The following is a 15,030-nucleotide window of genomic DNA, read 5'->3' as shown; positions in this document are numbered from 1 at the left end:
CGGGGTGATGCCATGTCATCTTACCAAAAAGGACTAATATAACCATGTTTTACACTCTTGGTTTAATACTAGCGCTGCTTAGGGCAGTCACTTAAGCTTCTTAGGCACGAAATACTTTTTTTCCCTGTTACAGGCGGTAACTGTCCTAGGCAATATTCCCCTCTCTGCTTTTCGTCCACCAGCATTCCAATCTTCTTTTCGTCCCCTCGACAGCCTTGAAGTTAACTTCCTCTGTGATACCCTTAAATCCTAGGGCTTCTGGAAGCCCAATAATCCCTTCATGTGGATTTGGATGGAGAGCCTCGCATTCTAACACTATGTGTCGCATAGTTTCTGTTTCTTTTCCGCAGACCATGCATACCCCATCATTTTGTGAATACTTCCCCACAAAACTCTTAGTTAGCAGGCAACCTGCTCTTGCCTAAAAAAGCAAAGCACTGCCCTGGGAATTATCGTAGAAATTTTCCTTTCTGATGTTCCCTTTCTCAGCCCTGTACATCTCTAACGACGTTTTAGCTTTCATTTTTTCCCACCATTTATTCGTTTCAATCTGCCTTGCCTCTTTTTTGGTTACCTTGACTGTTTTGGATTCTCCACTGTTCTTTCCGTATTTCATCGTTAGCCTTCTATCTTTCTTAACCACTGCGTGTCCACACTTTTCAAGTATAGGTACCTAAAAACCTTAGCTGCCCACCTTCGTTGATCCATTGCCCTCAACCTCATCTCAAAGCATATTTTACTCTGAGCTTCTCTAACTTCAAACGACGCCCAGCCCATATCTCCCTGAACTGCTTCGTTAGTTGTTTTTCCATGCGCGTCTAAGGCCAAACGTCCTACCGTTCTCTGGTTTACTTCAAGGCCTGATAGAACGTCTGATTTTAAGCAGAGTACAGCATTCGCAAACGTGAGACCCGGAACCATTACTCCTTTCCACATTCCTCTTACTACTTCATATTTGTTATACCCCCACAGAACTCTATGCTTCATTATAGCTGCGTTTCGCTTTCCCTTAACCTTAAGTTGCTCATCGTGAGTTCTTAAGTAGTAATCCCCTTCGTTTATCCACACTCCCAAATATTTATATTCGTTCACTCTAGGCAATTCGCCTTGCTGGATAGACACTACGTCAGTAGTAGCGTCATTGAAAACCGTTATTCCTGATTTTTCTGCACTGAAATTTAACCCGAGGTCGGTGGCTGCACGGTATTGTGGCGCCATCTTGAGGACGGACGGGGAATGGAAGACATTTCGTCACCTGCTGCAGCCCTCATCGACACGCTTAACATTCGTTTTAAGTATACCTGTCCTGGATACGTCATCACAGACGTCATGAAACACACAATTTAGTGGGATAATTGAAATTTTGGCTTACACTGTAAAATTTCTCGGTAAATAAAGCATCATTTGCTGCCGGACAAGCCTTGAAAAAACTCTAAAACATTTAATTTTTCGAATAAAACAACTTGTATTTTGCCTGAATGACCATTTTAACCCCACAACTCCCAGCATATCACACTTGATCCGCGGCTTTTGAAAAGGCAGAAAGGGACGATAAATTGCATAAAACTGAGGACAAAGCCCGGAGTATCGTGTTTGATACACTGACGGAGTGTTCTCATGTGAGTAGTTCCAAAAGGTGGCGCCAGAAGTGTGCTGACAACTCGAGGATGCTGGCCCCACGCGGGAGCTCGCGCGGTGGCATCCAACCGGCATTTTACTCGAAAAACAGTGACTATTTCCTTCTTTCGTCCTACATTTGCCCGTTTTCTTCTTCAGAAAACGTTGCGCGACCAAAATAATATCCCTGTTGTCATTAATAAGGTCCACCCAATCTTTGACGTTGCTTCAAATTTTCCCGTAAATGGGTGTTCATTGATGGCACAACTTTTGCATCGCTTTTGATACGCTTTTAATCACAGCTTTCAACCGTAAAAAGTTTCAACTCTTTGCGGTTCTGTTGTTTTTTTATGTACTGAAGTTACGAACAAATCAGACCGCATCGTCGCCGGCGGAGATATCAGCGATTTTAGTGACTTGACGGAAAGTGATGATGGTGATTACTGTCCTCCGCCACCACTGACCCCTCCGAGGCAAGCGATGATAAGGAAAATGTTGGTGATTGCTCTGAGTTGTCTACAGCTTTGTCTTACCATGTAGGCAACAAGTAGTGAAAGGAATTGCTCAGAAACAGTCATACAAACAATCCATACAACTAGTGAACCAGTTTGACCGCAGGGCCAAAATCCACGTTTACGTCCCACGCCCTGCAATTGCTGGTGTGTACAACAGTTTTATGGGGGTATTGACCAGCATAACTATCAGGCGTCGCTGTGAAAAAGCAACGGAACTGCGTCTTCGAATACCACAAGCCATGAGCCTGGATCCGGTAAAGAGGTAGCAGAGAAGCTGATTGATATATGATATATGATGATTGATTGATATATGATGAACGTGTATGATACGTTCATCAATTTTATTAGTGGTTTAAAATTTCATTTTTCTTTTTGTAAGAATGAAGTCGTATTCGCCTTAAATAAGGGTGCACACGTTTCTGCAATTTTTATTTGCCTGGAAATATGTTTTGCCTTTATGGGGTTAAAGAGACCATTGTCAAGAGCATACTGAGCGATCTGTTCGATGGAAGAGGAGGTCGTTTCGGGCCTTACGGATGTGATCGGACATGGGTGCCGGGGTGCCAGTAGATAAAAGCTGTCTGTTGAGGAGGTGTCAGTCTGAGGGCTAGTGTCGAGGGAAGTATGTGGGCGTTTGTTTCGGAATCCACCCGAACGAAGAGCGCCCCAGTTCCGTCGTCTTCTGAATGGGCTTTCCTGGGCAACCTCTCCTTTCACTGCCCGAAGACTGCTATGGCGCTGCGTTCTTTCCCCTGCTGAGAACTCAAGTTCCTCGCATCACCACGGCAGCGCATTTCCGAATACCCGGTCCTCGGTCTTAGCTGAATCCGGGCTTGCTGCCCCCCGATTCGACGGCCGACACACACTGCCCTGCCAGAAGCACAGGCACACCGGTTGTGGTCAAAACATTCGCCCTTCTTCGGCCTTGTCTCACCTCGGTGTCGCTCTCCCAAGCGACGGGGGCACGAAGGAGTGCATAGTTTGCACACTGCACCGTGCGTTTAACTAACTGTAATAAGGGTATGCCACAGTCTCGCACGCAACAAACCTCTGTCGAAGGCGGTAAAAATTTAAAAAAAGGAGAAAAATGGTGTACCGCCTTTACCCCAGTGCGGGAAGCAGGGGATTCGGATCCCTGCAGTGTCTGTCAATTTGTACAGGCAGCATTATCGCCAAGTTTGTTCCCAGATATTTCCGCCGAGCGTGAAGAAATCTTGAGATGCACGAGAACTCGGTCTGGGGTCGCGTCTTACACGCGTTGCCTGCTTTGTTTCTTGAGATGCCCAGTTTCTAGTCCGAAGAGGATCGATGGATCGGGAACCGCGTGAGGTGCTTCAAATCGCTCCCTGCAGGTGATGTGAATAGTGAATAGTTATGGTAGGCATCGCATCTTAATTGGGATGCTCGTCGCCATGCGACTAGGTGGCAAAACATGATTCGACTCCCTGAGCGCGACGTAAGAGTCCGTTGTTATTCGGAACTTCTGGAAGAGGAGGACCGAGGAACGGTAGCTAATGTGCCGGGTTGCTCCCAGAATGCCATACGTTTCACTTCTTCCGCAAGCATACATGTATTAAAGATGAGAGGAGATACATTTGATGGTGGTAGTTCTGCAGAGGTCTACGCTATGGCCTTAGCTCCGTAAAGCGCACCGCCCCGGGAACTTTCTGCTTTATCCCCTGCCCTGTCGCCGACGAGAGCTCCAGAGCTCTTTGAAGGCGCCGCCGAATTGGTCTACGGCGCAGGATGCCGATCGAGAGTCGCTCCAATGTGGGGGTGGGTGGGGGAGGGACGGTGTAGCCAGAATCACTATTCAGTTGATTCCTTTCTCTGAGAACTCGTCATCGAGGAGAATATTCCATATCAAGCTGAAGTCGTATCTTGGTTTACTTTATAAAGGTATGAAGGGACGGGCGCGGGACCGCGTTATGCTGGGTATCAAGCCGGTGAGGTTTATGAGGCCACTAATTGCACGGAGGACGTGGCGATTCATCTTGTTTAGGTCGTTAACAAGGGACGGGCGTAGGGCATAAACCTGGAAGCCGTAGACGAAACGTCCATGGGCCGTGCACGAGCGAGCATTTTACAAGCTTCTTGGTGTGCCCCGCGATATTTTAATTACACGCTTACAATTTATTTCAGTGCCAGTTTAGGCACAGCCAGAGTGGAGAGAGTGCGCCTGAGCTCATCCAGGTAGCTTGCAGCCGCGGTGCGACAGCGAACGCGCGCGGAAGCGCTCTGCGAGGCCCTCATAGCTGTTAAGAGGGCGCTGCTGCGAGTGAAGAAAGCGTTTCCATGTAGAACGGCTGCTGGTAGTATTGGTGTTAGCGCGCCATTTTGTCTATGAATCAGAATCAGCAGCTTTCACTACAAAAAAAAAATGTTCGGGGCTCTGAAGTCTGCTTTCGTGCTTTGAAGGTGAAAGTATTATGGATTCCCCTTGGAGATACTCATCAGACTTCTTTACTGTTGCATCTTCTGTGCATCCGTTTCTTCACTTTCGCTTCTCCGTCTTCTGGCGCGAATCACTTAGACAGGAAGACCGGCGACAGTGCACGCCACACCTTACCCAGTATCAGAGTGCTCCGTGGCTTGCGTTCTGCACCAGCCGCACCTGTTCTACTCACGTACCGTCACGTTCGCCTGTCACGCGATATGACGCCAGGGCCGCAGGCTAACTCTTGCTGTACCGCCGACAACGTGTTAACATAGCGCTGTAGTAAAGCACTTCACCCTCCTCTGGAGACCAGGGTTGAACTTTCACACGAATTCGGTTGTGTTTTAAGGCGAAAGCTTTAAGTGCTCCAACGTGCGAAAGGGCGGCGCTGTTGTATTTGTTGTTGGTGTCCTGTACGGAAAATGGCCGCCGCTGTACAGAGTGACTAAAACACAGATTTGAGTTCGTATACACACACACACACACACACACACACACAGGTAGTTTTAAATTGCTATCACATTCAAAATACTTACGTTCGCTGTCAGGCAAAAGTGGGGATGCAGTTATTTTTGCTGGTCGCTGGTTTAGAAGCATAAGCGCGTAAGCCTATGAAGCGCTGCCGACGGGAATGTGAGCGCTTCCTCATGAAGTTGTCGGTAGCTACTAAGTTTTCCTCGCTTAACTTAGCTGTACTATACTGCAACGTAGAAAAATAGCGGCAGGTGATAAAACCTTAAGCGGCTTACGGTATTTATTACGGATTCCTGGGTTCGAGTGCTTTCACCCTAATCGGTTGGATTGTAAAAGAAAAATGTCGCGACTAAGGGCAGGAACTGGCGGGAAAGTGAAAAATTGAGTGAGAAACGGTTGCATGCTTACTTGCAGGCTCCTTAAAAGACACGCTCAGCAAACCGTACCTGCGACCTCGGAAGAAAGGGAGGGGGAGCCAGGAAGGGGCGAAAAATTGTAGCCGCGCTGTTTCTGGCGCTCCATTTTCTCCTTCCTGCCACCGCGCGTGTGCCCTTGTTTTTGGTTTATATGCCTGGTTCTTTGTTTCTGTCGGACGCACCGGTGAGTTTCTGTGCGTCTTTCCAGCCCTTGAAATGGAACGAAGACGAGGGAAGCGGGGAGCCCGGTATCAGAGAAGTCCTTTGCGGATGACAAGCGAGCGTTTCGATTGCGAGAGGGGGACGGTACCGCCATCTCGCTGCAGAGTACACAACAGCGCTCCTTATCCTCTTCGACGTGTTCCCGGCGATCGATACGCGGCGCCAGCATCCAGATGGGCTCCTCGCTGCTGCGCTTGGGCCGCTACCAATCCCCTGGCATTCCCTTTTTTTGTTCTATTCGCCGTGTCATCATTTTCTCCGCGAATCCGTGTTTTGCAAGGGTACACTTCAGGGTGCTGAGCTTGAGAGTGGAAACAGCATCTAGATTTGAAGGTTTCCAGCGTTGTAAGAGCGTGTAACGCTGCAAGGAATCTATATTTATGTCCATGTCCTTTACCCTTTCGATGCAATTCGTTTTTGTGTGTGTGTGTGTGTCTTGGAAGCAGGTTATTATTTACAAGAGCCATGTTACACCTTTCAGCGAAAAGGGCGCAACCACTGAGGTAAATATAGAGAGATTTCGGCGGACGTTAAAGATGCCTATGTGGTCTAAATTAATCCTGAAGAGCCCTCCACTGCGGTGGGCCTAATAGCCCAGGTGCAGCTTCGGCGCGTCAAACTCCACCATCAATCAGGAGAATATAGGGCGGAGTCCAAACGCACAAAGCTGTTGACACGTAGGGTGTCGTAACAGCCGCTATCATATCGCTTTTCGCGGGAAACCAACGCCGCACGGTGGCCGGAAAATGACGAAAAGCAGCTTGTCACGTGTGAACAGTGCTGTGAATTTGGGCACAAAATTTTCGGAATTCACAGTTCGCCACAGCATACAGAAAGCAAATTCTTCAAATGACAATTGAGGTACATAACCTCTGATGGCAGTCATTACTGATTTTATTTAGAGCTTGTCGAAATTCAATCAATCAATCAATCAATCAATCAATCAATCAATCAATCAATCAATCAATCAATCAATCAATCAATCAATCAATCAATCAATCAATCAATCAATCAATTGGCCATTCAGTCAGTTAGTCATTTCTTTGACTCGCTCCTTGACGTTAGTTCACGAGCGTCACTGATACATCTCGATAATTCTCAGCTTCGGGAGATCTTTCCTCCTTTATCACTGGCCGCAAAGCTAGTGTTGCAATGCTGAGGGGTTGCTCTGAGGTGTTGTTGGCAAGTCCTGACCTGCGTTTGTCTGGATGGCGCAGGCGGACGCCAAGATGGTGTTTGACGTCGTCGCCCGGATGGAGGACACGGAGCCCTTTTCTGAGGAACTGCTCAGCGCCATGAAGAGGCTATGGACGGACTCCGGGGTGCAAGAATGTTTTGGCCGCTCCAACGAGTACCAGCTCAACGACTCCGCCAAGTAGTGAGTACATTATCCCTCTCAGCTGCTTCTGGCACGGGTGTCCGCAGTGGGAGGGCACTTTCTTAGCAAACAAGCTACTGTGCAGGCTGATTTTATATTCTCACTTGGAAATGTGATTAAACCATTTACGACTATAGGCAAGTGTCCATTCACTTATTTTCATTTTTAGCCTCACATAATAGGCTCTTCCGAGATTCATATACGGCCAGCCCCCCGCTCCTGCCTCCTCCCCCACCACTCCAAATAGTTCCTGTTCACTAATAAAGGTCCCGAAAAAATTCTGGCCGTTTTCTGTGGCTTGCTATCAGGAGGCGAACAGCTGTGCGGCAAGTAGAGAGTATCGGCATGACCATATATATTCACTGTGAAACATATCATCGCTTCATAGTTATTTGCTTTCGAATATATTGCGCAAAGTACGACGACCGCTGCTCCTCGAAAAACTAGTGTGACTGCACCGTTCTGTCCCGAACCGTGCAAAGGAACGCCGAGAGCGTGTGTCCGCAATACAGCGTTCCCCGTATACATCTGTTATCTTTACAGTAAAATAGCGACCTTGCTTACAAGCATTAGCATTTCTGCGGGCTTTTTTTATAAGTAGAAAGCATTTCACATTTCGAAGTCGCAGAGTACTATCACTGTGCTCTGTCGAAGATATTTGGATGGCCGTTTTTCACTTCCTACTGCAGCAACGCGGGCACTGATCCTCGCACACTCCGATTCCCCCCAGTGTAAGTTCGACCACGGAATTCATTTTACTTTTATTTCCCCGTTCCATGCCCCAAGCACGGCGTTTATTTGTTACGTTATGCTTTGAAGGCTTCAGATTCGCATTGTGCACGCATAAATTCCGTTGATCCGATCAGCGCAGGCCGACCGAACGGAACAGCGCATTCAAATTCGGCTCACTCTCTGCCCATTCTCGGGCACAGAAGCTGTTCCTTTCTTTTTTCTTACCGCCGTGTCACAGTTGCGGCCGACAGCGGTTTATATCATTAGGGCTGACAAGGTCGCATTCCGCTGCGTGCCTTCCCTTGGCCGCTAATCCTTTCGGAGCTCGAGCCGCACGGCCACGCGCATTGATTGACTGAAAGGGAGCCGTAGCATCTTGTAGGCGTCCGCCCGCCGGCATGAGCCACGGAGCGCGGTCTGCACGTACGCTCTGCAGCCTCGGGTGGGCGGACCCAAAGTCGGTCTTGCATCAGGACGCGTCCCCCTCCCCTGCCGCACGTTTCCATCCGTGCCAAAGAGGCCCCCGGGCGAGTTGCCTCGGCGACGTGGCTGCCCCCTCTTCTCGTTAGGGGCTTCTTGCCAATGGGTTCGACGAGATTGCTCGCTCGCGCTGCAGACGCGCGGCCTTCGACGCGAGCCGCATGACGTCACTGAGCTCTTCCCGAATGGTCCCCAGGAGCTCCTCTGTCGGCGACGGCTGGCTGGGGCTAACAATAGCGGGAATAAATAGCTACCGACCGTGTTGAGGCCCTAAACATCTTTCCGCCCAGTTTGTGCTTCCATCAAAGAAACAGGTCACGTGGAAAGCTGCACTTCTATTCAATGACGGCCTCACCTGGCTTATGTTCCCCCGTAGAATGCCCTATTTTAAAGCAGCAGCAACCTTGCAAGGTGAGGCTACTGAAACTACAACAAATGCTATCCCACATGTAACCGGCATTAGCCTCTCCAAGTCGTATTGTTCAGTCTGTCTACTGCTTCCGAAACGCTTCTCTCTGAAACCGCCATGTCTTCGTCATCTCCAGTAAAAGTGGTGCAGTACAGAAGGTATTATATTTTAGCGTGTCCACGTGTTTGCACCTGCTTTGCCGCGTCGACGAAAACAAAAAGAAAACGGACATAAATGGTTGAATAAACAAATGGGACGCGTTCATAGAAATCCCCATTATGATTGCCGTCTATTGTCAAATCGATCGTCAAACTTGGACAAGCAAACAATGTCTGTGAGCGTTCGCTGAAAAGATTGCAACGTTTCTTTGTACTGTTTTAAACTGTGCAATCGCCGGTGTAATCTTACTAAACTGTATGATGCATTTCAGCATACAGCAATTTAACAGGAAGCTAGGCGCACGAGGGCGCCACGAACAAGTACTACAAGTACAAGTACTAGTACCACGAAAAAGCACTACTTAAGGGGAGCGTAGTTGCTCGTTCATTATCCATGTTGAGTTTGAAAGTCGGGCTGAAAACCCATCCGTCACGCATGTACGAGCCGGCGGGGCGGAGTTGGCACGTGCACGCGCTACCGGCTACGTCGGCCGCTGCGCGGTGCAGCGGAAGCCGCTGACCGGCGCACAACTGGGCAAGGAGTTCGGCGCGCAGCGCCCAACTCCTTGTCCAGTTGTGCGCCGAATCAGCGCGCAACGCGCAGCTGTGTAACGAGCAGTTGTGCAACGAATCAGCGCGCCGCTGTGCTTCCAGCTTCGTGCAGCACAGTTAGGCTTTGTGGTGGAGCCTCCACTACGTGCGCCTTTCGAGTGGGCGCCTCTGTATCGGTGACTCGGGCTTGGCCGCCAACGGATCCCAACACGCCGCTACATGCTTGGGAAAGGCCGATACGCTGGCGCCTCTCTGTGTGCGTGATTCAAACTTCGGCGGCGGCAGACGAGGCATGCAGAGACTTGTCCGAAGGACGCGGACACCGTTGCGGAGACCTCCTTTCTCCCCTCTCTCGGACTCAGCGTGCACCACTACTACCGACCCCTCACAAACTCTGGAAAGAGCGTTGTGTGTGTCTGTACCATGTCGCGCCGTGTGCAAAAACTAGAGGGAACGCTTCACCACGCTACCACACGCATGTGGGAGGCGACGGAGCTCGGCTCGGGGACGCCTTCCCGTATACATCAGGGCTTTCTTGTCACAGTGGTACCAGCGGAGCGGCGGCTCGTGGTGATGAGACGCGCAACTCTGAGAAGGATGCACAGGAACTCTAGAACTAGCTAACCCTATTTATGGTCTGGTTCGAATTACGAGGCACGAGTGTAAATTACACGAAGAAAGTGGCCAACACTTTCTGTGTTGATTGCTAGGTTAGTCTATAACTTCACAATTCAGCGGAAGTGCATCAAGAAAACATCGTGCACCAAGAAAACATAGGGGGGTCCCATTGTTTACAGGTGCCTTATCATCTATCGTGCGGTTTCGATGCTTGTTTTCTGGTGTTTTTAACAAATAGTGAACTCTATGCTGTATGCCTAATTGCAAAGAAAGATGGCGCTGGGCACCTCTGGCGGCAAATGCTGGGTCCTGCCTAGCCTGACGCATGCACTCAGTATCTCGGGCGGGAACTGCTGGATCCTGCCTGGGTTTTTTGTTTACGACACGAAATTTTTCCACCAACGCGAGGCTAACAGCTTCGCTGTAAAAACCGTGCACCGCTCGCGGCTTCAGCAATCTACCGTATAAACGGCATACTGGTTTGTAGCATGGTTTCATGCTACCTTAGCTTTCACAACTGATGTTCATTAATTTTAAGGTTAATATAGAATTTTTGTTGACGACCAGCGTGTACATGTTAAATATGCCAGCGACATGTTAAAAAGTGCAGATGTGAGGTATCGCGACTGTGTTGTCACAGGAAATGGCACTTCTAGGCGCACTTTTATTGTTAAACCTGCGCGTAAATCGGCAGGAAAAACTGAAAACGTCACCTACGAATCTTTTACACCAATCTCGTAAGGTAATTATACAATGTTTACAAGCCACTTCCGTGTCCTATTAAGGCAAACCACTGTTTAGGCACAAAAAGGAAGGCAAGGCAAACAACTTCACAGAATAAACTTGAAAGGCTTAGAAGCGTTAAAGGAATAACGGCATACAAGTTGCCTCTATTGTAAAAACAGTTGGGCCCCGTGACCAGCTGTTTTTAGATGCGACTCCATCTCATTCACTCGCCTTGTCCCTCCATACGGCGTTGTCCGCACCTCCCCCTACACTATAAAAAAAATAGTTAGCGGCGCCCGGTTTCGATCCCACGACCATGTGGGCGGAACGCGAGGTACATGGTGCTCTTCCCACTGCGCCAAAAAACCGAGACAGAATCGTGTGCTACGAAGGCGCCTTATATCCTTGACTCATTCAAACTACGTCAAGATGCTACTGATACAACGCATTATGGGGCAATGATTAACACTTGCAATAAAAGAAAAGAAGCTACCACTTACAGCAACAATGATGGAGTAAAGGTCGTTGCGACAGCGAAGCCCCAAGCATACCACTTAGAGAGATTGGCCAATAAAACATAATAATAATCATAAAACGTAATAATCATACGCGTTCCCGACACGTTTCACGCGATTTCAGAATCAATCCAACGGAAACACCAAGTGAACCCCACGATGCGTCGCATCTACACAGGATTCCCCTCGCGGGGAGGTGGGCGCAATTTTTTCTTTTCGTTTTTTTTTTTCTTAGCTTTGCTCCAAACGGGCTCTCAGACCCTTTTTCACAGCAGCACAGGCCACCTCCGCAGTCAGTTTTTCTTTATCGCCCTTTGATGTAGCCGCTTTTCAAAGTTTTTTTTTCTGGGTAATTTTCACTGAACTTGCAAACGCAACTTAAAAGAGTGAGAGAGAAAGAAATAATAATTTATTGGAGAGTTTAGCTTCAACTTAAAAAGGAACTGGCTACTTTGGAGTAATTAAAAGGTACAGTGGTTGTCTGCCTTAATGAACCACAAGGTTAGAATAAGTACATTGAAAGAGCAACGGCTGAAAGATTACATGCGTGCTCAGTAAACTACTTGCTATGTACAGAACATGTTTTTCATGCACCAGTGATATGCCAATAATATACTGCAGCATATATAAAAGAGCGAAATTGGACGTCTATTCAGTAGCTTGATCGTTAATTCGAACGGCTTCCGGCAGACTATAACCCAGTCCCTGTGTGTGCACGCGTTTTTAACTGTGTAAGCTTTTACTTCGCCGATTGCTCTTGGTTTGCTGTTTTAGTTCGCTCTTCTTTTCATAATCCTGTGGCTATATACGGTAATCGATACCAGGCCGGATGCGACCGCGTGCGTAGGGCCGGCTGCCATTGCAGATCAAAGGCCCCCCATCACTCGTTGGAAACCACAGAGGCGGAAGGCAATTGCATGCCGGGGGAAAAATCAGCGAAAGAGTCTTTTAGAGTATATAAATGTGGCACTTCTGTTAATTGCTCATCGCTTATCACTTTGACGTTTGCACTCAAATGGCTTGCAAGGACCGTGTAGCGTAGAACGGCGCAAGGTTGTTTTTTTCTGTTTCAATTAAAACATCTAGATCAACTCTAGTCGTGTTACACGGCGCAGTTGTTTTGTGTGTCCATAAGGACGTAGCAGCTAACCGCTTCTTGTTCTTTTTTCTCCACAGCTTTTTGGACGACTTAGACCGCCTGGGAAAGAAAGAATACATGCCAACGGAACAGGACATTCTACGGACAAGAGTCAAAACGACGGGCATCGTAGAGGTTCACTTTTCCTTTAAGAACTTAAATTTCAAGTAGGTTGCTCTTTTATGCTGTCTTGACCTCATACTGCGTTGCGAAATTATTTTGTATGCATTTGCTATAAGGGTAGAGCGACAAGATATAGCAGCAGCCATTGAGTACAAGGTGGACTATTGGTAATACCGCAGTTTACAGTCATACGACCCGCTTTGGACTGAAGGGCTGCCCGTTGCATTTTCTGTCGCACTGTTGGCGTGCATGACCACGTTACTGTAAAATATCAGATAAGGAAGAAGTTGAGCTGCAGTACTGCTTTAAAGAAAATGTTTGTTTTTGTGTGTGTGTGTGTGTGCCTAGGCCGATATCTGATAGCCACGCATTTGTGCTTAAAGGGCCCCTGCAACCTACCTTCGACTTAAGAAAATGCTTACACACCTGATATTCTTTTAGGACGTGTTGAAGAAGCGCATCCGGTTCTTAATTTGGTGGTCATAAACAACCCTAAGCAAATATGACTGCTCTGCAGGAATCAGGTGACTTAGAAACTGGCGCAAACTGAGATTTCCGTTTCTTTTCCATGTTCGAAACCAGAATGTTCTTTGTATGCTCGTGTGACTTCACGCAACCAATACCGTCGCTATTGGCCGGCTTCTGTGCGGCTACAGCAATAAATGCATTCGACAGCCAGTGTAAAGAAAATTGCAACAAAAGCAAAGCAGAGACTAAGGACGTGTCTGTTGCGGGGAGCAATTACGGAGTATAGTTTTGTGCTGTCGATGGCTATACCTTTCGCAGCGTTTCCAGGCAAGAAGGAAAGAGAAAAGCGTTTATCAGCCCTCTTCAGGCCCTGTTTAATGACCTACACTTAAAAGAATATCTGCAGATTTACTTCGGCCCAATGCAACTGTACGACCAATAATTGCGAAGTAGCGTCACCCGGTACCGCTTTGATGGGGGGGATTCAAAGGGGCGTAGCGTTCGAAGACTGTTGGATCTCTGTGGCATCCTGCCTGGGAGGCAAAATGATTGTATGGAGGCAGGCCGAGTTACACGTGCTCCTTAGAAGAACAGCCCAATAGGTTTCCGCCATTCAGCAAGAACGTCAACCAGACGACCGCGTATACCTAACGGATGATCTTCAATACGATTCTGTCTCACCCATTATTCTCACGGCTGTGTAAAGTGCTTCTTGTGCTGAACTAAGGCGGCGGCGTGGATAACTTCCTCGCCACGAATATTGGAAGCCGGTCGTAGAGCGACGAGCAGACTTCGACTGACGGGAGAGGGCATGTAGAGCCATTTTTTATGGCTAAACTAAGCGTAATTATATCACGTGCACTTTATCAGTCCTAATGTCAGTGCCGCCGTAGCAACGGCAAACGGCTCAGGCAGGTCTAGCTGGCAGCCATGCACGACACCGCCCCGGGGCTACAATAGCGCGCGCATTCACCGTCAAGTAACGGTACGCGCTAACGGAACTCAGGAAACGAGGAATGCTAAATCACTTCGTGCCGCCAGACGCTGCGGTCCCGCTTGCTCTTCAAACTTCCTTTGTTTTTTTCTTTCACCGTCGGCGGCTGTGACACGTTCGAAACAGATGGTGTTCTTTCTGCTCGTTTTGCGCAATCTCGTCCTCCTCCCGGAGCTTGCGACATCCATTCGAGTGCATTGTGGCCAGACAGACCAACACCGTCCGGAGAGCGCCTGAGTGCTGCCTTCTCTCCAAACAAAAAACGTCACGCTCAAGGAGGAGTTTCTATGCAACCTCCTTGGTCACGCTAGAAGGCAGTTTCCTCGCCTTCTCGATGGTCGCTATCTTTGATAGCTGCTGTTCCATCTTACACGCAACCAACGAAGCGCGCCACTCATTCGTTGCGCGCAATTTTTTCTGGAGTCGGTTATGGGCTGCCCAACAAAGTGTTCTTAATAGTGTCATTTATGTACTGCAGCTTTTATTTATGCCTCTCTTGGTAGCGTGTTTCTATGATCTGTACATGAGCAGTGCTTTTCTATTCACGAGTGTGCAATGCCGCCCCCGTGCTCGCCCCCCCCCCCCCCCCTCCCGTCACTCCACGGAGAAAGGGAAGGCAAATTTATTGAAGGTTTTGATGGGATTCATTCTAAACAAAATGCTTTTTTTCAAGTACCGGAACAAAAGTTTACGGTCAAAATTCCAAACATGGGGTGTTTTACGCGCCAAAACTACACCTGCGCTGGAAGGCGTGCCACAATGGAGGGCTGCGGATTAATTTAGACTACCTGAGGATCTTTAACGTGCAGCGAAATATCGACCCGCGGGTGTTTCCGTTTTTCGCCTCCATCAAAGTAGCAAAACAAATGCTATATGACTATGAATAAAGTAAAGTAATTATTTCCTGTTCGTCCAATTTATACTGCATCACTACTAATAGCAAAAGAAATAATAAGGCGAAAACTACACACGATTTGGCACATTCCAAGCGTGCCACTCACCGGGTCCGCATTGTCGTCTGCGCCACAGATCACTCAATTAATTGGAAATGGGACGAA

The 15,030-nt window shown here is 48.3% G+C and overlaps 1 protein-coding gene across 1 annotated transcript in view; it reads left to right on the top strand.

The window, feature by feature from the left end:
- Galphao (G protein alpha o subunit) overlaps nucleotides 1–15,030 on the top strand; it is a 130,052-nt gene that overhangs the window by 94,302 nt on the left and 20,720 nt on the right. Inside the window, exons 4-5 of the mRNA XM_077686345.1 lie at nucleotides 6,899–7,059; nucleotides 12,426–12,554. Coding sequence (XP_077542471.1) covers nucleotides 6,899–7,059; nucleotides 12,426–12,554 — 290 coding nt within the window. The remainder of the gene's footprint in view (nucleotides 1–6,898; nucleotides 7,060–12,425; nucleotides 12,555–15,030) is intronic.

This window comes from Haemaphysalis longicornis, unplaced genomic scaffold (assembly GCF_048455015.1).
Source record: "Haemaphysalis longicornis isolate Haplotype H1 unplaced genomic scaffold, Haemaphysalis longicornis Haplotype H1 scaffold_1, whole genome shotgun sequence".
NCBI lineage: Eukaryota > Metazoa > Arthropoda > Arachnida > Ixodida > Ixodidae > Haemaphysalis > Haemaphysalis longicornis.
Note: the sequence above shows the minus strand (reverse complement) of the source record. Positions and strands in the feature narration are given on the sequence as shown.